This window comes from Phasianus colchicus, unplaced genomic scaffold (assembly GCF_987193195.1).
Source record: "Phasianus colchicus unplaced genomic scaffold, bPhaCol1.hap1.1 HAP1_SCAFFOLD_48, whole genome shotgun sequence".
In the NCBI taxonomy this organism is placed as follows: domain Eukaryota; kingdom Metazoa; phylum Chordata; class Aves; order Galliformes; family Phasianidae; genus Phasianus; species Phasianus colchicus.
Genome location: NW_028325226.1, coordinates 1,038,622 through 1,059,339, shown reverse-complemented (window position 1 = coordinate 1,059,339; position 20,718 = coordinate 1,038,622). Strand labels below are relative to the sequence as shown.

The window sequence follows — 20,718 nt, the reverse complement described above, 5'->3', positions numbered from 1 at the left end:
GAGGAAAAGCAGTGTAAGCATATTTGCAGGAGTAAAAAACAAAACTGAATTCAAAACAGAAATTAAGCATTCAGGTTGTTTTCTTTGCTGAAAATGGTAGATCTCTTGAGCTTTACAGACTTAGAAAAACGGGAAGGATGTCTGTATAATACATCAGCTTAACCTGATACCTCAAAATGGAGAGGTTAATGTTTAAATTTTTTATGTGCTTCCTTGGAGATGTTCTCTCCATTTTTCGCCTTGACAGAAAGAGCAAATGTACCAATATGTTTGCCTTGTGCACTTCTGTGAAGTTGGTATTTCTCCTTTAAAAGTTACTTGTGTAATCAAAACAGATGGAGAAATCACTTGAAGAGTGTTACATCTGCTTTTCAAAAGGCTTAGTTCCAGCTTGTTAGACAAAGGCAAACAGGTGGGAAGAGGTTGCTAGGAAGCTCCTAGGATGGGAGAAATCTTCAGAGCTCCTTACTTCTCTTGGAATGAAACCCAGCTTTGATCAGACCCTAGTGTTCCTCCCTAGGACGTAGATACTAACTTACCACTGCTTTGTTTTTGCACAGGTGCTGTTCGAATGCACAACGGTAGTCTCCAGCACCTTGTGTGGCTTGGTTTGCAGTGGAACTCTGTGTCGGTGTTACCCCCAATGTGACAATTTTTAAAACAGCTTTTTCACTTGCCCCAAGAAACATCAAGACTTGAGACAGATGCTCCTGAATCCATTTGCCTGTTGGACCTTGAAGTCAGTACACTTTCGTACATCTTAAATGTATTTAAGTGCTATTTTCTCTTTTCTTATTTCTTTTCTTCTCCTTTTTTTTCCTTTCTTTTATTTCTTTTGGTATCTAATTTTTTGGTTGTTGTTGTTTATTTATTTTCACAAAAACAGGTATTTCTACTCAGGATGGTATTCACTAGCAACTTAGAATTGCAAGAGAAATTTAATACTCGTAATGAAACACATCAGCCTCCTTTCTTACTGTTGCTGCTGTGCAAACAGTGCTATACTGAGAAGCAAACATCCTGGTGGGATGCTGTTCATATTCTTATGCAGAAAAAAACAACGTAAGAATTCTTCAGTTCGGAAATATTTGAAACAAGCCTTTAGACAGGTTCTGAATTGATTCCCATAGTTTGTGTAAAACTAGTTTGCTTTGTTGGGCTGTTTTGGACATGAATGTTTTGTTGCAGTAGGGGTTTGAGACCTACTGCATACAAGCTTTCTGTAAATGGGCTTAATGTTTCACGTACAGCATTTCTAAACTAGAGCTAGTTTAGAACCTACTAGCTATTTGTTTTCGTCAAACAAGTCACGTGAATAGAAGAAAAAGAGAAAATACTAACTGAGGACTGTTTCCTTTGATACTCAGACCAGAATGAGAGACAAAACTGAAGTTTCTTGCACAGCATGGATTAAGTACTCTGCAAACACTGCAAGCCTTCGGCCCGCCTTAATTATACACTGGGCAAGAAGCCTGCAAAATGTAACAAGCTAAGATTATTTTTAAAGGTGTACAGTCCATTTTTTCTCTCCTTGTGTAAATTGAACACACAAAATAAACAAAATCAGATGAGAAGGTACTATTGAGAACTGCTGTTAACTTTGTCGGGTAAGTTAGTTTCTCTAGTCAACCTATCAGGTACACTCTCCCTCACTACCTCTTCACATTACAGTGAACTGTAGTGTTGTTTTCTGTCTTTATGTTACTTCAAATAACTCTAGAGAGAGACCTCCTGAAATTTATCACAAGTGTCAGAGAACAATTCTTGAATTTTTCAAGAAAACAACTACACCAGGAAAGAATAAGTGTTAGTAAGACTTGATTTGAATTTGTTGAGGTAGTTTCTATTTCTTTTCAACAGGGCACCAGCCTGAAAATTTTCTGTGATCAGAAGGAATACATTGGAAGAAGTGTCTACTACTGGAAGAAAATCCTGATTAGTTTGGAAACGATAAAAAGAACAAAAATATTCCTGAACCAACTGATCCTCTCTTCAAATGTTTCCATAATATGGACATTCAGGTGCAGATTGACCAATCTAAGATTGGAGTAAGGTTATATGTCTTTATACAAGCTTATGGTTGTGGTTTAACCTGGAAGATGGCTAAGCATGATGTCATCCTGCACGGAACACCCCTTTGGCCAGTTTAAGTCAGCTGTCCTAATTCTGTTCCCTCCCAGCTGCTTGGATTATTTGCTGAGAATGGCTTGGTTCTGTACAACATGCTTAGCAGGAACTATAAGCATTGGTGTGTTCTCAACATTGCTTTTCTCCTAGAACCAAAACATCGCATCATACCAGACACGCTGAAGATAACAGTTCCCAGCTGAAAATAAGACACATTTACATTGGGGTTTTTGTTTTATTTATTTATTTATTTATTGTAGTAGTAGTTGGATTTTTTTTTTTTTTTTTTTTTTTTTTGCATTGTGCTAACAGTGAGACTTGGTAGTATTAGAATGCATCTGATAAAGGGGGAAAAATATTTTCTGAGAACTTTTCTTAGATGTGAACCTGTATCTGCTTGGACAACACTGAACTCCCTTAGCACCAACTTTGTTGAAAAAGTATTTTCTTGTCTTAGAGGAAGATGAGTAATACCTGATTACTTCCTGGATGTTGGCATGCACTAGCTGTTCCAAGTATTCACGCATATGTTAGGTATGACTTGTCTTTGGCTTTGGTTGTAGGTCTTTCAGGTTGCAGCCTATGAAGAAGAGGCACGAATAGCATTTGCAGTGCTGGATGCAGTTGAAAGCAAAACTGATGATGCCTTCCTAGCATTTGAAGCTATCAAGAATGTGATTTCATACTGGAATCTTGCCAAGGTTGGTCCCTAACCTGCATTACCCCAAATGCTTTTTCGTTACTTGCATTCCAAGTGATTCTTATTAATCCAAATGCTGTTGCTTAGCTTTGCCAAAGAAAGGCAGAGGAGATTGTGAATGGTGATGTTTTGCCAGAAGAACAAGGAGAACACAAAACCTATCTTCTTAAAAGAAAGCACTACCTAACGAAGATCATTGATGAGTTCTCCTCAGCTCTGTCAGTAGCTGACAAAGTAAGTAATTCTTGCTCAACATCTTGTTTGGAGAGATGCAGTGGTGTCGCTTACAGTTTCAAATTGAAACCATTTGCAGCCTTTGCTTTAAGGCAAGTGAAAACTTACTTGTTCCCCCAGACAAATAACTTGCCTAACTCCAGTGGGTTGATATATTCTGGGAAACTTCTCTAACAACACGAGAACATGCAATGTTTTGACTCCTGCAAATGGCAGTTTTTATGTAAACAAATAGCTTTTTCCCACTATCTTCTTACTGTGGTTGATAGTTTCCAAGTAGAATTAAGGCTTGTGTGAATTGTCCACTTACATTAATTTTAACAGAGGTTGCGCTTTGCTGGGAAGGAAAAAAAAAAAAAAAAAAAAAAAAGCAAGGAACAAAACTTAACGACATTTCTGTCTTTTTGTAATGAAAGCCTTGTGAGCTGTTCTACCAGAGTTCAGAATGTAGCCTCTTGCTCTGAGGAAGGATTGCAATCATGACTTGCATTTCAATTAATTTTCTAGCTGCCAGTGTCTATTGAAACTCTAACAGAAATGCTGAATGCAGTGATGCAGGAGCTTGGAGAATTTGAAGAGAAGGAAGAGGGGGATCTTTCCTCCAGAAAGATCTCTCAAGCTGCAGGTTCAGGAGTAAAACATTCCATTCCATTTCCTAAGAAGTTATTGTTCTCACCAACTGACAGCTACAAGGTACATGAGCCATATGATTTCAGGGAAGCGTTACGTTTGAATAACAACTCAAAGTTCAGTACATTCTTTTTTTTTTTCAGTTTTCTCCTAAAACTCTCCCTCAGTGGGCAGAAGATGCCCAGTCTTTACTTCAGATGCTCTGTCAGCAAGTGGAGGCTTTAAAGGTAAATAACTTTGTCACTATATTCAATGCAGAACAGTTGATTTTTTTTTTATGGTAGGTACTTGGTGATCCAAGCATTGGACAGACATTCTTTCTGGACTAGTGCACGACTCATGAAAACATCTGCTCTGAACATCTGCTGAAATTGAGTGCGAGAGTAAAACTTGTTGCCTATAAACTCTGACTGGGGACTCAGAGATGCGGAGGGAGCCTTTCTAAGGACTGTGTGAACAAGAAAGAGTCCCGCTTTCATCAGCTTGGCTATCGTCCTCTTGGTTCTGGGCTTTTTCTAGCTTTGGAGAACAGTCTCAGAGTTCTGTACAGGACGGGCAGATCTTGAATTATTCCAGCAGTTAACTCTTGATTTTTTTCGTCAGACCTTTAAACATGCTTTTAAACAGCAAGAGAGTAGGGATCATTCCTTAGGTTTTCTTCAAATACCTATGGAATACCTTTACATTCTCTTAATTGAAACACTGTCTTTAACAGAATGACATTCAGGAAATGAAATGTAATAACTCCGGTGTGAGTGTATCATCTCATTGGTGGTCTGCTAAAAGCTATGGAACAGATGCTATGTCAGATAGTTCTCAGAGAGCACAAAATCTTCATGAAGCTCCCTTAACAGGTAAGTTGTTGCTCTTCCAAACAACTGCAAAGAATTATGTTTCATGCCAGAGCCCAGATCCAGCTATGTGGGAAACACGTGGCTCCCCATTCACTGAATGTACTGCAAGTTTCAAAGCCAAACATAATACTGCACGAGGGAAATTTGGATCTGGCTTTGCTAAAAAGGAAGGTCAGTGGGACTGTAACATCTGTTCGGTGAGAAAAGAACCCACTGCCTCCTAGCATGTTGCCTTTCAGAATCCAAGCAAAACTAATACAAAAGCATCTCTTCAAAGATTTTCCTTTAAACTTGAAGAAGCGGATGCTCCAAGCATCAGAATTACTTGAGAACTGCTTTTTCTTTAGCTGTTCTGTATGCCAAAACGAAGGAAGTGATGAAAACTGTTGCTCCTGTAAGAATCCTAACTCACAAAGTCAACCTAGTGTGCTACTATCTGTTGTTCAGGATTATTATATACATAATAAATATATAATATTTATAATATTTATAATATTTATATAATTGTCTGTTAAATTTCAAAGACTGAGAGCAGTATTCCGGTGATCTCAGGAGCATGGAACTAAAAGATGACTTCTTGAGCAGAAGTTGTTTCAGTAACAGCTACCATGGTAATAGGTTGAGATTAGTTAGTAAAAAGCACAGATCTCCCATGAGTGATTTGAAACAAGTCCTCTTCAGTTGCTATTCAACGTCTTCTGTAATTTCAAACACTCAAAGTTATTCAGTAGTACGCGTTGCTGCAAACAGCTTTTTTTTTTCTCAGTCCTGCCTGAATTTTACTTCTCCGCTTCTGTAGACGACACCTCTTTGGCTCTTCTCCGTAATCCTGTATTGTTTGATGTGAGGATATAACTGACCCTTGTGACAGTATGAAGATGCAGGCTTGTTCCTGATCTGAGCCTTGAATTTCAAAGGCAATAGTATAAGACGTAATTATGCGTGGAGATTGGAGCTTGTTACATTACAGCCTATAATTTCTGCCCCGCCATTCTGTAACTTGGACTATTTTTTTTTCTGTGGGCAAGGAGAAAGTGCGTAGACTCCAAATCTGTTTCTAACTACCTGGGAATTAATTAGCTCAGTAATAAGGGCATTGTGGGGTTAATGTTGCTGTTGTTCTCGAGTAATTCAGTCTTCATGTTTTGCTCAATTTCTGTCCAAAGCTGTGACTGCGCCATCAGACGATCCACCATCTGATGATGTTATTATTGCTGATGAGCTAACAGCTACCCCAGAGCCTTTCTGGGCCTTCCAGAGGGCTTTCTGTAGTTGGCCCCAGGTTTACTTCTGTAAGCAGGCCCCCTCTCAGAGATTGGTCTTTGCTTGCTGCTTTGCTGTGCCTACCTGCCTGCTCCCTGTGCTTGCTGCATCTGATACCAGTGGTTGTGGAGCAGGCTCCCCAGGGCTGTGGGCCTGGTCCTGAGCTGCTGCAGCTTAAAGACTGTTTGCGTTTGGGTGGTCCTTCTTGGAACATGAGGTTGGACTTGATGATCCTTGTGGATGCCGTACAACTTGGGACATTCTGTGATTCTATGATCTTGGTGTTTGCCTGGAAAATACCAGATGATTTTTTTTTTTCCCTCATTTTTTCCTGGCATTTAAAGTTGTAGTTTCACTTCTAAATGTGAGAGTGGAGTTGGATAAGGGGAGGGTAAGTTGCTTCTTTATTTTCTATTCTCCCAGGTGGGTCTGTATATTTTCTGCCCAAGTTGTGGTAGCTCTGTAACTGGGAATGTTCCTAATGGTCATAAGAAGAGTCTGCTGCCAGCACAAAATTTGGTCACAGGACTGCCTGCTGGATTAAATTCTGTAGATTGATTATATGCTATTTGAGATGGCGTGTTCTGTTTATTTTTTCCAAGACAATCAGGTTTTGAGGTCACTGAGATGCATTGATTAATCAGTCACTTGCAGTTTGTTTGAGCTCATCCCACACAGAATTGTTAAATAAAACCTTACAATCACTTTGAAATTGTAGCTCTGCGCTACTCTATGCCACTGGTGTGAATGTCTGTGCTACAGATGGCATCCTTCCTCATCCTCAACCTCCCACTGTGCTCCTCATTGGCAAAAGCTGTCTACTTCACACAATGGTTTCTACCTGAGCAGAGATTTGGTCACTTTCCAGTTTCTCTGTGGCACCCCCCTATGCTGTTAGTTCTTTTTTTTTCTGTATTGGTGTCCTGTCTTGTCTTCAGTTTGCCCCAGGATGCCAGGTCAGTTGAAAAAAATTTTCAGATTATATCCATCCTGATTTTTTTAATGTATTATCTTTTTTCTTGATGAGGAACACACTAGAGTCTTCAGAAGAAATCACCATTTCAGGTGTGCGTATTGTTTATCTGTGTAACCAACTAGTCCTCTCAAGGCTCTTGTTCTCTAATGTGTTCGGTTCAGGATCAGTCCATGTTCTTTGTCCTCCCTGCTTTGCTGTTCTCTATGGATTTACCTGAGGTTTTTCTTCAGCCTGCTTTGCTTTCAGTGCTGACAGTCATGAGGAACTCTTAGTTGTATGCTGCTGTGTTCATTTTCCTCAGCACGTTCCTTCTTGATGTATAGCAGGTACTGGTGATAGCAGAGCCACTGTTCTGTGTGAGTGACTTGTGCCAAGCCAATGTTTATTGAGCTCTGATCTGCAAGATTAAACATAGCTTCAAGCTACCTGTGTGGAATTGTGGTATGCGCTGCTTTGAATTTAGTCCTGCTGGCCAGAGATGGACAAGGCAGGGATGCTGGGATACTGAGGAAAGTGTTGGCGCTTGATATTCTCGCTGGATTTTATTTTTTAAGCAAGCATTGGGAACCACTGAAGTTTAGCAAAGGAGCCTTAGTGGTGTGGTTGTATCAGGTGTACCTGATTTCATGATGATATGTGGTCTTTTAGAAGAGTTTAGGCTCTGACCCCTCAAAGCAGTGAATGGAATGAGTTCCGGGTGATACCAAGGCTAATACAATAACGTTCCAATGAAGCTGTCACAGAAGAGTTACCTATCTTTACCAGCCTGGCTGGTGTGTGATGTATGTTACTGAGACGCTCCTTCCTCTGTGTTTTATGAAGTAGATGCCGTTACATAAGGGCATTAAGGCATTGGATCTTAGCTTCAAGGCACAGTGAAGGCAGTTGGAAGGCAGGAAGGTGACAAGTTGGAGTCATATTGTGAGCCCAAATTCAGCAAGCCGTTACTGCTAAACAGGGGCCTCAGGCGTACGTTTTAAGTTGTTCTGCTTCCTATAAGACTTAAACATCTGTTATAGGTTTGCAGTGTAGATGCCTAGGAGCCATGTTTTTCCTAGGGAGAACAGTGTGCTTGCGTATCTTGTGTGCTCTTCAGCAAGGACATGGTAAAAACCAGTCCTGGATGTTTGGTGAGGGACCAGACTGAGAGAGGTGAGCCCAGTTAGTGATGGGAGTCCTGATCCAACGGGTTTCTGTGCCTCTCTCTAGAGCAAAGACATTTGGAAATTTTCAGATTAGCTTTGGATAAGCCTCTGAGCTTCTGGATGCTTTTCATGACCAGTTCAGACCTCTCAAAAGCTTGAGGTTTGTCCTTTACTAATTTTCAAGGAATTGCATGGAAAAAAAAATGCATATTCCTTATTTTAAAAATAGAAGCAATAATGAATAAGCTAGTAGTGTCACTGTCATGGAGGAACACAAAGTAGTAGCCAAGCAATAGGAGAAATAAGGAAGAATGTCCTTTGGTTTTTTTCTCTAGGATCTCCAAGAACTGTTGATAAATGTGAAAATATGTAATGTGCACATAAAAAAAGATAGTTCCAACAGTTGGAAAAAAATAATGTGAGGTACCCAAGTTTTACCCCTGGTCAAAAAGCTTTGGAACTCTCCCAGAGTAGAGAACAATTTCCCTGATTTTTCATTTTGCTGAGCAGTTGAAAGCATCCAAGAGGACTTGCTAGCATCTGGATGAAGAGAGAGTGTTGAGAGGAAGAGGAAACCAAGTTGTTAAGATCTGTGAAGAAGGAAGGAATTAATTATTGTTTGAATTGGTAGATGCATAGAATTATAGAATCACAAGGTTGGAAATGACCTACAAGATCATCTAGTCCAACCATCCTCCCATCACCATTGTCACCACAAGCACTAAATCTCATCTTGTAGCTCCTCATCCAGATGCCCCTTGAACACTGCCAGGGACAGCAACTCCACCACCTCCCTGGGCAGCCATTACAGTGCCTGACCACTCTGAGAAAAACCTCAGAGAGGTCTAACCTAAACCTCCTCCGGTACAACTTGTGGCCATTTCCTTGGGTCCTGTTTGTCACCTGGGAGAAGAGGCCAAACCCCTCCTCATCATCACAACCTCCCTTCAGGAAATTGTAGAGTGCAGTAAGGTCTCCTCTGAGCCGCCTCTTCTCCGGACTAAACAATCCCAGCTCCCTGAGCCGCTCCACATAAGATTTGTGCTCCAGACCCCTCATCAGTTCTGTTGCCCTTCTCTGGACATTGAGGCCTCAGTGTCTTTTTTGTAGTGAAGGGCCCAAAACTGGACACAGTACTTGAGATGCAGCCTCACCAGAGCTGAGTACAGGGGGATGATTCCCTCCCTGCTGCTGGCCACACTATTTCTAATGCAGGCCAGGATGCTGTTGGCCCTCTTGGCCACCTGGGCACACTGTTGGCTCCTGTTCAGCCGGACATCAACCAGTACTCCCAGGTCCCTTCCTCTTCACAGTCATCCAGCTGCTCAGCCCCAAGCCTATAGCACTGCATGGGGTTGTTGTGGCCAAAGTGCAGGACCTGGCACTTGGCCTTGTTGAACCTCAGCCCAGCGATCCAGCTTATCTAGATCCCTGTGAAGTGCCTCTCTGCCTTCAGGCAGGTCAGCACCACCTCCCAACTTGGAGTCATCTGCAAACATACTGAGAGTACACTCAATCCCTTCATCTAGGTCATCAGTAAAGATATTAAACAAGATGGGCCCCAGTACCGACCCCTGGGGTTGCCAGCTGGACTTAGCTCCATTAACCACTACCCGTTGGGTGCAGCCCTCTAGCAGTTCCTTAGCCAAAGAAGGCTATACCTGTCCAGGCCATGGGCAGCCAGTTTCCCCAGGAGAATACTGTGGGAGACCATGGAAAAGGCTTTGCTGAAGTCTAGGCAGACTACATCAATAAATAGCCTTTCCCTCATCTACCAGGCTGGTCACCCAGTCATAGAAGGAGATGAGGTTTGACAAGGACGACCTGCCTTTCATGAACCTGTGCTGGTTGGGCCTGATCCCCTGGATGCCACACACATACCATGAGATCTCACCCAAGATGATTTGCTCCATAACTTTCCCGTGACTGGGGACTGGCTTGTAGTTCCCCAGATCCTCCTTACAGCCCTTCTTGTAGATGGGAATCACAAGAAGTACTGGTACCTCTCCAGTTAACCAGGTGCACTGGTAGATAGTGGAGAGTGGCTCAGCAATCACCCTCACCAGCTCCCTCAGCGCCCTAGGATGGAGCCCATCCGGTCCCATGGGCTTGTGACAGTCCAGATGGAGGAGGAGCTCTCTGACTGTCTCCACCTGAATCACCAGGGGTGTATTCTGCGTAGCATCCCAGACTTCGGGATCGGGGCACAAAGTGCCCTGATGATAACTGATCTGCCTTTTAAAGGCAGGTGTAAAGAAGGCGTTGAGGACCTCAGACTTCTGCTTATCCTCAGTGGTCACATTCCCCGCTGCATCAAGTAAAGGATGGAAATTCTCCTTGGTCCTTCTCTTACCATTGATATATTTATAAGAGGATTTCTTACTCTCTTACTGCGGTGGCCAGTCTGAGTTCAAGTTGGACTTTTGCCGTCCTAACTTCCTCCCTGCATACCTTAGCAACTTCCTTGCAATCTCCCCAAGTAGCCTATCCCTTCAATTTTGTCACCTTACTGCCCTTCTTGTCTCCCTAGAGCCCATCTGACAGAAAAACATTATTTGAAGACTCATTTCAACAGGTATTGTACTAAAACATATTAGTAGTGGGCATGAGAAGTTGAATTGAAGAAATCTGTTACCTGTATGTCATTCTTAATGCCCTGACACCTTAATAATGTTATTTGAACAGAGACTAACAAAAACTAACAGTTAGCATACAGCCATGCTTGTTTATCTAAAGATCATGCAAAAATGTGAAATTCTGTCTCCAAGTGTCACTGTGTCCATGAAATAAATATAAATATAAATATATATATATATATGTTTGGGGTTTTTTTTGCACAAAGACGAGAACTGTGTTGGAAACTTCAAAAAAAAATTCCGTAGAAATAATTTTAAACAGCATTTAGTTTTAAAGCATTGTAGTTCGGTACTAATTTTGTAAGAGCAAGCTTCCAGGGTTGTTATGCACCAGTTGTTCTAATAACAAGTGGTGTTTTTTTTTTTTTTTCCTGACACTTAAAAGCAGGAACTGGGGACTGAGGAATAGAAGGGATAAATAGTCAGTTAAAACTTCTACTGCTATAATGATAAATAATAATTCTTTAAAAATCTGAAAACTTAGGCTGGTTTAAGTGTCTAGAGAGGTAAAACGTATTTCACTCAAGAATGATGAAGCGTTTTTTAAAAAGCTTAGGAGATGAATGCATTTTTAAAAAGCAGAAATGTGAAAGACGAAAAGTAGTGCATCTCTGGTGATTAATCTTGGGATTGTTATTGTAAGCAAGGAAGAAAGGGTGAAAGAGCTTTTGAGATATTTACAAGTTGAAATAGGACTTTTGGATCAGTTTTGAAAAGGTAGCATGTTCTGAGCTGGGTAATGTGCTGCTAGAAGGTGCAGTAAGTGAACATTTCATTAGGAAACTTCAGTAGTTGGCATTTGAGTAAAGATGCCATGAAATTGAGACCTGAAAGGGAAAAAAAGATCGAAGGCTTGATTCTTGAGATTAAAGAATCTCAAGTAGGTGTGTATTTTTTTCTTTATCCTTGTTATCCTGTGACTTACTGGATTTTAGAAATCAAGCAAATACAACAGTGAGAGAAAGCTACAGGAAAGAAATTTACACTAATTGGTCTTTAATCGAGGGGCAAAGAACTTGTGAATAAATTCTAATAAGTACCATCTGTAACAAAATTTACCTTAAGAACAATGTCACTCCATTAACGTTCTGTGGAGAGTCTAAGAGTGAAAGAGCAGTATAACCTTTTGTAAACATAGTCACCTCTTTGCATTTGTCTATTAGTAAAGGTGAGCTGGACACTTGCTCAGCACTATCATTTGCACATTTCAAAACAGTGTTTTGGTTTTTTTTAAATAACATCTGATAACCTGAAGGTCTTTTGGTGCAGAAGTGTGTTGTTTTTATTCTCTGTATAGTTCTTTTGATGCATGTGTTACTATAATGGATCAAAAGAGAGCACAGAGCCTTCTGAATACCAGTACTAAGCTGCTTGTCAATGGCATGGAAGAGAACTTGTAGACATTACAGATTACTTTTTCCTCCTCCTCACCTTTACTTCAAAGTGTGCAGCATTGCCAGACAGCATTCAGGTGATAGTTTGTGTGAGCTTTCCAAGTACAAAAAGTTTGAGTAGGTTTCCAAGTAGGACCAGCAGTCCTACCAGGAGAAGCTTACATAGGAAGTAGGGAAATAAAAAACTCAGAACTTGTCAAAAACAACTTTTGCATTTCACTCTAAGTGTTAGTTTCAAATTTATCCGCTCTGCTGGCTACATATGCTTTTATTAATTTACACTTAGTATTTTGAGGGGGTTTCTTTTTGGCTAGTTTGGCTGTTTGAATTTTTTTTTTTTAATTTCTAGCTCATTGCCTCAGAAAAAAAAGCAATGAGGAAACTTAGGGCTGTAGCAAGAACTTTTCTGAAAGCTGTCTCTAGAGAAAATACAAACTACATGTCAATTACAGCATCTGTACTGATACAGAAGTCTTCTAATCTGGAGTCCATGAAAGGCTTTGCCCCTTTTGAGTAAACACGGAAGTACCTGAGCATTTCAGAGAAGAACCTTCAGACCTCTAAGCAGTGTGCACTGAGCTCTAAATGCAGAGGTCAGTAGCTGGACCTGCTTACCAGCACTGCTGAAGGAAATCACTGTAAATGTGTGGTAAAAAAATCACACCTGGCAGGGAGGATACCATTTTATTAATCACCAAAAAAGCAAATGATGCAAATTCCCAGGAAGCTTTGCAATAATGTTGAATCACTTTCTGGTCCCACTTTTTGAGAAAATCTGCAGAATTACTTTGTTTGGAAAGACCTTGAGAGTTCATCTAGTGAGGCCCCTCTGCTCAAGCTGAGTCAGTTAGAGCAGGTGTCTCATTTGAAAGGAAGAAGTAACTTTATTTTGCCATCCATCAGCTCTCCTGAGGTTTTGTATTGTATTTTGGAGAGATCAAATTGAGAAGCACTGTTGCATCACAGCACTAAATACATCACGGTGATGTTTTCAGTAATGATGTTTCTATGTTTATAGTTAAGGGCATTTGCATTTTATGTTGGGGAAATGTTCATCAAGTGGTGGTTTCACAGCAGCTGTCAACAGAACACCACCACACCATTCTGTTACTGCCCCTCAAAGGAAGACGGGGGAGAGAAAATGTGGTTGGAAAATATATGAACGAAATGCTCATAGGTTGAGATAAGGACAATTTAAAGGAAAAGGAGGAAAAAGAAAAACACCAAAGGCCATACAAGGAGAGAAAACAATTATCCTCTGCTCATCATAGAATGGCCTGGGTTGGAAGGGACCTCAAAGTCCACCTGGTTCCAGCTCCACTGCTGCCAGCAGGGTTGCCAGCCACTAGATCAGCTTGCCCAGGGTGCCATCCAGCCTGGCCTTGGAGACCCCCAGGGATGGCAAATCCACAGCTTCTCTCAGTAGTAAGCAGTGTTTGGCCACCCCTTGGAAAGCAAGGCCTCAGTACATGTTGTGGCCCTTCCCCAGCTCCTCATGCTGTGTGTGGCATCGTATGGTATGCGATATCCCTTCAATCAGTTTAGATCAGTGCCCTGCTGATGTCCTTCCCCCTCCTCTTGCCCACGCCCAGCCTGCTGGCTCAGGGGCTGCAGAGTTGATGCTGTGCCAGCACTGCTTGGCAGGAGCCAAAACATGGCTGTGATACCAGTGCTGCTCTGGCAGCAAGTGCAAAGCACAGCGCCGTGTGGCTGCCGTGGGAACAGCAACCTTGTCCCTGCCTGCCCCAGTACAGCACCCCTGCATATGTGCATCACTGCTATAGAGAAGCACATACCAACATAGAAATTGCAATGTTGCACCTGTTATTCTGGCTATTAAACCATATAGAGAGAACAGAAATCTGAGCAGTGTTTGTTGAATGAAGGTTCTTCTTATTTTGAAGTTTCTAATGAGAAAATTCCTCTTTCTCAGGAACGTATTATTTTGTTAACTTAGGAGCTTGGAATATTTTGATTTACAAGATAGTCCCATAAATATACTGGAGTTGAAGATAATTCATGAAGCATTCTGAGTCTTTTCCTTCTTATCTGCTATTACTTGACAAGGCAGCAGGTAATGAAACATACAACAATGTCATTACTTCAAAGGTTTTTGTATTCCATAGGCATTCCACTTAGAGGCGGTGGGTAATTTGTCAGCCCAGTGACAGATGAATTTAAGGATACAACTGTACCTAGTGCACAGTTTGCTTATGCACATCAGTGAGGTGTAGTCTGTAAATCTTACAAAACCACAGTTATTGTGTAACGTTTCCTTAACTTGATTCGTGAGCTCTAAACAGATAAGAAAAGTCCTTATATTCTTCGTACCCATCTCTTCTACTGCGTGCACAGTCTGGACCTGGTTATTAATAATTACATTTTCATCCTTGCAGAGAGAATGATATTTAAGAATGTTGCTTGGAAGTGTTTTTCTCAGTTGCTAAAGAAATTCTAGGTGAAATCCAAAGCCATGATTTGAAGCCAAATGGTAGCAACATTCTTGTGACGGAAGAAAACAAAGAAGAATATATTAAGTAAGATTAAATGAAGATTTTAAAATACTTTTATCTCTCCCATTTCTTTTAGCTCAATCAAGAAAATACTGTCACACTATGTAATCTGAAGCATTATTGAAATTCTGTCTATGAATAAGTACTGATGGCAAAATGTGGCAAAATGTGGCAATTGTTCAGATTCCGTATTTGAAAGGAAAATATTGATGGAAATATTTAAAATAGATATATATTACATTTCCAAAAGGTAATATATATATATTACTTTTCCCAAAAGATTCAGTTTAGTAGAAGCTCCACTTGTTGTGTTTTTTTCCCAGAGATAATTAAGTTTAGCAGAACATCGTGACGACAAATGTGAACGTCAGGTACTTCACCGTACCATTGCACACATTTATTATTCACATTTTGGCTTTGTAGACTGCTGATATTCTATCCAGCCATTTATGGTGTTGCTTGTTTTTAACCAAAGAACAGTTTTGGATGCTTTTGTGGTAAACTTGAGTTTTTAAAAATGCATAGTTTTGATACTAGTTTCCATGTGAACTGCCCTGATAGAGCTGTTATGTCTAGGCATTTGTAACAAGGCAGCATTATGAACAGTGTAATGTGTTGTACTGTTGTAAATGAGGAATTATGATATAGCAGTAGCAGATCGTTTTAAAGCAAGGATAGGAGCCTATGAGTGATTACAGAAGAAAAACATGAGCGATGAGGTGCTTTGTCTCAAAATATCCCCTTCTTGTCTTGTAATATCCCCAGCGAGCAGCAGTATATAAGCTCTGCTTTAAGGTGTGAACTTCAACATCATCTTACATAGAGGATTTGCTCAGAACAAAAAGAAACAAATAGGAAACCACTACACACGTGGCAGGCATGAGATAAATTGAATGAGTAGAATTTTCCTCTTATGATATATTCTGTGAAGGCTTTTTTGTGGGAAAGGTTTGAGGGATGAGGGAGTAGGAATTGCTTTCATCATGAGTCGTCCAAAAACATTTCACAGAAATTGTAACATTTGCAGAAGGAACATATTGGCATTTTGCAGTTGTGCAAGATATTAATTGGGATGAAGAGTAAGGAGTATCTGCAGAAGACCATTCTCCTCTAGTTTTGAGGAACCCAGGCAGAGCTCAGATTGCAGCCTAAGTAATATTCTTTTGCCATAATAGGTCCTGTGTTACGCTCCCCAGAGTTTCATCTCTTCTTTAGATTCCAGTTCTCCTGACAGGTTAGGTTTGAATTCAGCATATCTGCTTCTCCCTGGGTTCAGGTTCTTTGGGTCTCCTGCCTGCTTTTCACCTTTTTATTAATGGAGAGTGGAGTTTCTACCACAAAGCAAAGTTTCATGATTAACAGAAACAAACATGGAACTTTCCAAATGGACATAATCGTTTCTTGATAAGCTAGCAGTCCTACTTATCTTCACTAGTACCACCTGACCTAGATTTTACCTTGTTGTGGATAATGACTGAGATTTCTGGGGACAACATTAGATGAATCTAGCTCTGCCTTTTTTTTCCTTTTCCAAATACTTAGGGATTGCTGTGCTCTCATTAATATCATCAGCTGCCTCCTGTTTGAGCCTAAAATGCTTTCCATAGCGGAGTGGTTGGAAACATAGGGTTTTAACTTAAAACTGTTTGCACAGACTGAAGATTGAGTTATCTAGCCATAATTATTACATTCTCCTTTCTTTTATAAAACTTGTTGTCATCCATACACTCTTAGTATAGTTCTCCTTTCTGTCTTTTCCTACAAAGGAATCACTCAGATGGCCTTGAAAGCTCTGAAGATGCTGCTTCAAATAAAAACAAGACTGTTAATGGCAGTGATTCCCCACTACTCACCAATGGAAGCTGCAAACCTTCTCGACCTCCCAGGCCTTTTTGACCACCTCCACCCACACCCCGCAGACCCACATCAGTAGCTGGTGCGTATTCTAGGGCCAGACATCCACTTCAAAGCTGTGGATTCTCTGTACAGTCTTAAAATGAACGTAACGTTTTCCAATGCATGTTTTTAACTACAGTTTTTTTCAGGGTAAATTCTTGGATATATAACTTCTATTTTAACAGCTTGCATTCAGCATCGTTGTTCCTCTTATAAGTAATTTCTGTTTCCACGACAGGTAAGTGATGATTGCAGCGATACTGCTAAATATGTTGGAGCTGGTGCCAAAAGAACATGAGTGAGTGCTACTGTTGCATTCAGTTAACTTTAATGAGACCCGTGAACAAATCTGCTGAAGGACTTACAGAACTGCCTCAAGTAGATAATACTGGAGCTTGAAAGACTAGTGATTTGTTTCTACAGTCCTGGTTAAATTATTTGAAACAGCAGCACTTCAAACACTGATTGCGTGAAAATAAATATGTTTTTTAGTCCATCTTATAATTCAGAATCTACAAAGCTTTAAGACAGTGGTAGGTGTTTTCAGGTTAACTCCTCCACATGCATACACTACCATGTGTTTTGGTGATCTTATTGTCACAATTGATAAATACTGAGGCTGGACGGAAAACTGGGCTGCAGTAATTATTTTAAAAGATAAAGGCAGTGTAGTTTAGTAATAAGACTTGTGTATAGTTCTTAACACTGCCTACCAAATGGCCTGCATGGGAAAAAAAATCTGAAAGCGTTTAAAGAATGCATGTATTCTCCCTTCCACAGCCTTAATTTTTCTCTTCTTGAAAATGTTATGCACGCTGCCTCTTAAATTGTTGCAAATATTAAATGGGAAATCCATCAACGCAAGCAAGTAGCTTTTTCTTTATAATCATCTAATGTTTAGAAAATGCAGACAAGTTGCTTTAGTGAATAACTTTTCTTTGTCATATCAAAGCTGTGCAGCTGAATAGCTGATAGTTCTTGGATTGAAGCATTTTTACAGTGTGCAGCTAAAGTTGCCTTTTGTGTGTGTCTGTGTGTGTGTGTGAAATAGAAAATGTGGCTATATGTGCATACTACTTCAAACCACCACCTTTTGCACATCTACTTTTGTGACTTACAAATTCTGAAATAGATTACCAATACAGAGAGAAATGCAATGACATGTCTGGCGTCGTAGGAAGTGTAAATGGTTCTCCATCCACATCCACAGAGAATGATGGGGCCAGTGCAGGTTCACTGGCAGGTGCAGCTGCAAATACATCTTCAGAACCAAGCCCTGAGGGGGGAACAGAAGCAACTACAGCTCCTGCAACTGCTGCACTCACCACACCTCCAGTATCAAGACAAGTCCAGCCAGTAACTCCTGCAACTCAGGCACTAACTACAGTCAGTCAAGGTCCTCTTCCACCTGGGTATGAGTTTAGTGAATTTTTCTGCTGCCTTTTCTGTTTTCTTATTTTAAGCATACCAAAATACACATAACATCTGTCTTTTGCTGCATAACAAAAATTCCCATAATCTGCTATATGGCTTTAAATTTCATAGTTCATACATTGCACCTCCTGAGAGCAATGTGGGCGCAGCGAGATACTTCATACCCATGTGGAATTTGTCAGATGATTGGTCTCTTGTCTCAGAGATATTATTTAGATTCTTAACTTTTTCTTAAAAAAATAGAAATGTTTCTGTACTCTGAGTAAGAAAGGGAAAGCAAAAGCTTCTTAATGCGAGTGGTATAATAGATAAGAGTGCTGGGCAGGTGGCAGCCATGTCCAGCATGAAGAGAGCGAGAGAAGAGGATAGCGTGGTTTTAAATGGGAAGAGGGAGCTGGGGGCCCCAGAACCAAAGAGGAGGAGGGGGCCCGCCGTGACCATCAAGTGGAGGAGGGAGAGGAGGAAGAGAGCCCGGTTCCATTGCGCCCGGACCTCCGCTGTGACTGATCATGGGGAGCCCATGGAGGTGGATCCACCTGCAGAGGAGCCCATGGAGGTGGATCCACCTCCAGAGGAGGCCATGGAGGTGGATCCGCCTGCGGCACAGCTGGCCTGGCACCACACCACCGTGCCAGGCCCCGCATCGGCGCGGTCACAGCTCCGCCATCGCTGGTCCGGGCGCTGGGCTCCTTACCCGCCGCGCGGCCCCACCCCCAGCATTAGCTGGGTGGCATTGTTTAACATCTGCTCCTCCTCCACCTTGTTGCTCCTCCGCGGTTCTGCAGGCCTCCAGTTCCATCTTCCCCTTTTAGCAGTTAGGTCCCCCTTCTGGGTTTTGTTGTTGATGTTAGTGTTAGCGTAGTTTTAGTGTTAAGTTTAGTTTTAGTGTTAGGCATAGGTTACTGTTAGTAGTTTAGAGTTAGGCATAGATTGCTGCTAGCAATTGGCAGTACATGCCGCTCACTCAGTAAGCACTCCCCTGATTTACCATGCAGAGAAATGAGTGCGAGTGCACTGAGACGGGAGGTTTGATGACGTCTGCGATGAATTGAATTTCTGTCTTGTGACTTTTCTTCTGTTGCAGAACATTGAGGAAGGAGAGCGTGAGTGGCTGAGAAATGGAGTTGGGACTCAGGGGAGCAATAGGTGCCTGTGTGACCCTTGCCAGGTAGGTGTGCCTTACTGTAAGCGTGCGCTAAGGCAGTGCTGTTCAAACACAGCTTGTGGCACTGTCTGCAACAGATCTGCTTGCTGTTAAGCTTTTCCCTTATTTCATGTCCACCTATCCTCTTCAGCTCCTGCTCCCCTCACCTGCAAGTGGAGCAATGCTCAAGTTGGAGGAATCTTTTCCTCGGCAGGTGGTAAAAGATGATGCAACTGCGTTTCATGCCCTTCTTTGTTATTGGGTCAGTAGGCCAAGGATATCTTCAGAACAGCTAAGTCAGTCTGTAACACCAATGTGCATGAGAGAATGATGACTCTTTTTCCCCTCTTGTAGAAAGCAGCCTCCTTGAGAGCAGGAGAGCAGCAGGCTGTCTGCTCTGTGGCTCCTGAAGGGCATTTCTCCCCAGCTGAGATCCCTGAGCCCACACTGGCGGAGAATGTGCTGCACCACGATCTCTTCTGCGGAGCCACTTTGCAGCTCACAGAGAGTGCGTCAGTTGTAATCGTGCCAGTTTCCATGTGCCATAAGCCAGTAAGTCATGCTCTCTGAGGCTGATAGAAAGGCACAGACAATAGGCAGGGAGGGAACAATTTGTAGCTGTTGCCTACGGTAGTGTGTCCCAGCACTGCTGAAAGAGGCGTAGTTTGTTCTGTCTGTCCTTCGGTGTGTGTGCTGTACCTGATGCACGCAAGAAGCCTTGAGGTGCAGACTCATCTTACTGCTGTGCTCTGTGCGCTGCCAGGCAGAGTGTCCAACCCTGTGCAGGCGCTGCCTTGCAGGAGATGGCTTTGGATTCTAGTTTGTGTGGGTCTTTTGGGATTAAGATAGAGGTGGAGTTTCTAGCGTGCCCTAATGTCGGAAAGGTGGTTTCTAGTACTGGCAGCCAAAGCTGCCCAGGAGGGTGACTTGAGCTCCCAAAGCGAGCTGTCAGCCAGTTGTTAGCTGTGAAGGTTCCCTGACCGTTTCTGAATTGATTCTTGTAGGACTCACACAGTCCTGGAACTAAGACTTGGGAGACAGTGAAGAAACCCAAGGCAAGTGCTGCTCAGCTGAGGAAGAAAGCCAAGAAGGAAAGCAAAAAGAACCAATAAGGGCTTGACCAAGAAGGCCCACAGGACACTAGAGTCATCTGGAATGGTTCCTCAGAGGTGGCACCAAAGGCAGCTGACTGAGTCGTCCGGTTTTCTGGCATGGCCGTGCTTTCCCTGTCACGGACAGTGCAGAGGAACTAAGGCAACTGGGAGGGAAGGGCTTGTGCTGCGTTCCAAGCAAAGAGGACTTGCCAGAGGCAGGACTTCATCTATGGCAAGAGATGGAGACACTGTCTTCCTTCAGGATGCATCTCTTCAGGGCCAGAGCCGGTCTAGTATGAGATTGAAATACAGCTAGCCGGGCCTGGAGAGAGAGAAGGTGACGTAGCCACAGGGTCAGGCTTCTCCTTGTGTCTGACGGGAGGCTGAATGACTCACTGCTAAGCAGAGATCCTGGACACTGGGGTTTCATTTTGGGCTGTGTTGATAAATACAACCCAAATCCTTTTGTATTGAATAAAAGCGAAATCAACTTTTTAAAAACGGTGCTGCCTGTTTCTGTAGCTGGTCAAAAGGTCCCTTGCTTGGGCTGGCAATTGCGGGGCGATGAACCGGTCGGCTCTCCCCTGAAATTCTGCTGGTTTTCCCTCATTTCCTTGTTGGTGTTCCCAATGGGTGGCTTTTCAGCCCAACTGTAACTGCTAGCAATAGGCTGTGAGC

At 42.1% G+C, this 20,718-nt stretch overlaps 2 protein-coding genes across 9 annotated transcripts in view; both read left to right on the top strand.

The window, feature by feature from the left end:
* Positions 1–16,327, top strand: part of LOC149912003 (RANBP2-like and GRIP domain-containing protein 8) — a 31,870-nt gene extending 15,543 nt beyond the window's left edge. For 3 of the 8 annotated variants that reach the window (XR_016462519.1, XR_016462517.1, XR_016462518.1), the window contains 2 exons: positions 561–739; positions 1,861–2,783. Coding sequence is in view for 3 of the 8 variants with exons in the window: in XM_090132858.1 (XP_089988984.1) it covers positions 2,010–2,048; positions 2,691–2,828; positions 2,915–3,061; positions 3,569–3,754; positions 3,835–3,918; positions 4,407–4,545; positions 15,238–15,254 (750 nt within the window). In the remaining 5 variants the exon portion in view is untranslated. The other 5 variants (XR_016462515.1, XR_016462516.1, XM_090132858.1 and 2 more) reach the window with 5 other exon arrangements.
* Positions 16,328–16,493: 166 nt separating this feature from the next.
* Positions 16,494–20,541, top strand: LOC149912002 (protein MANBAL-like). The gene is made up of 5 exons (XM_090132861.1): positions 16,494–17,780; positions 18,887–18,970; positions 19,098–19,208; positions 19,301–19,498; positions 19,951–20,541. The coding sequence occupies exons 3-5, from the start codon at positions 19,128–19,130 to the stop codon at positions 20,056–20,058; spliced, it is 387 nt and encodes a 128-aa protein (XP_089988987.1). The 5' UTR covers positions 16,494–17,780; positions 18,887–18,970; positions 19,098–19,127; the 3' UTR covers positions 20,059–20,541.
* Positions 20,542–20,718: the final 177 nt, after the last annotated feature.

What these genes read in the sequence shown, in the direction of transcription:
- LOC149912002 (XM_090132861.1), top strand. Translation starts at nt 19,128, where the DNA reads ATGCTCAAGTTGGAGGAATCTTTTCCTCGGCAGGTGGTAAAAGATGAT. An exon ending in ATGCCCTTCTTTGTTATTGG is followed by an intron (nt 19,209 to 19,300) that starts GTCAGTAGGCCA and finishes CCCCTCTTGTAG; the next exon opens with AAAGCAGCCTCCTTGAGAGC. An exon ending in TTTCCATGTGCCATAAGCCA is followed by an intron (nt 19,499 to 19,950) that starts GTAAGTCATGCT and finishes TGATTCTTGTAG; the next exon opens with GACTCACACAGTCCTGGAAC.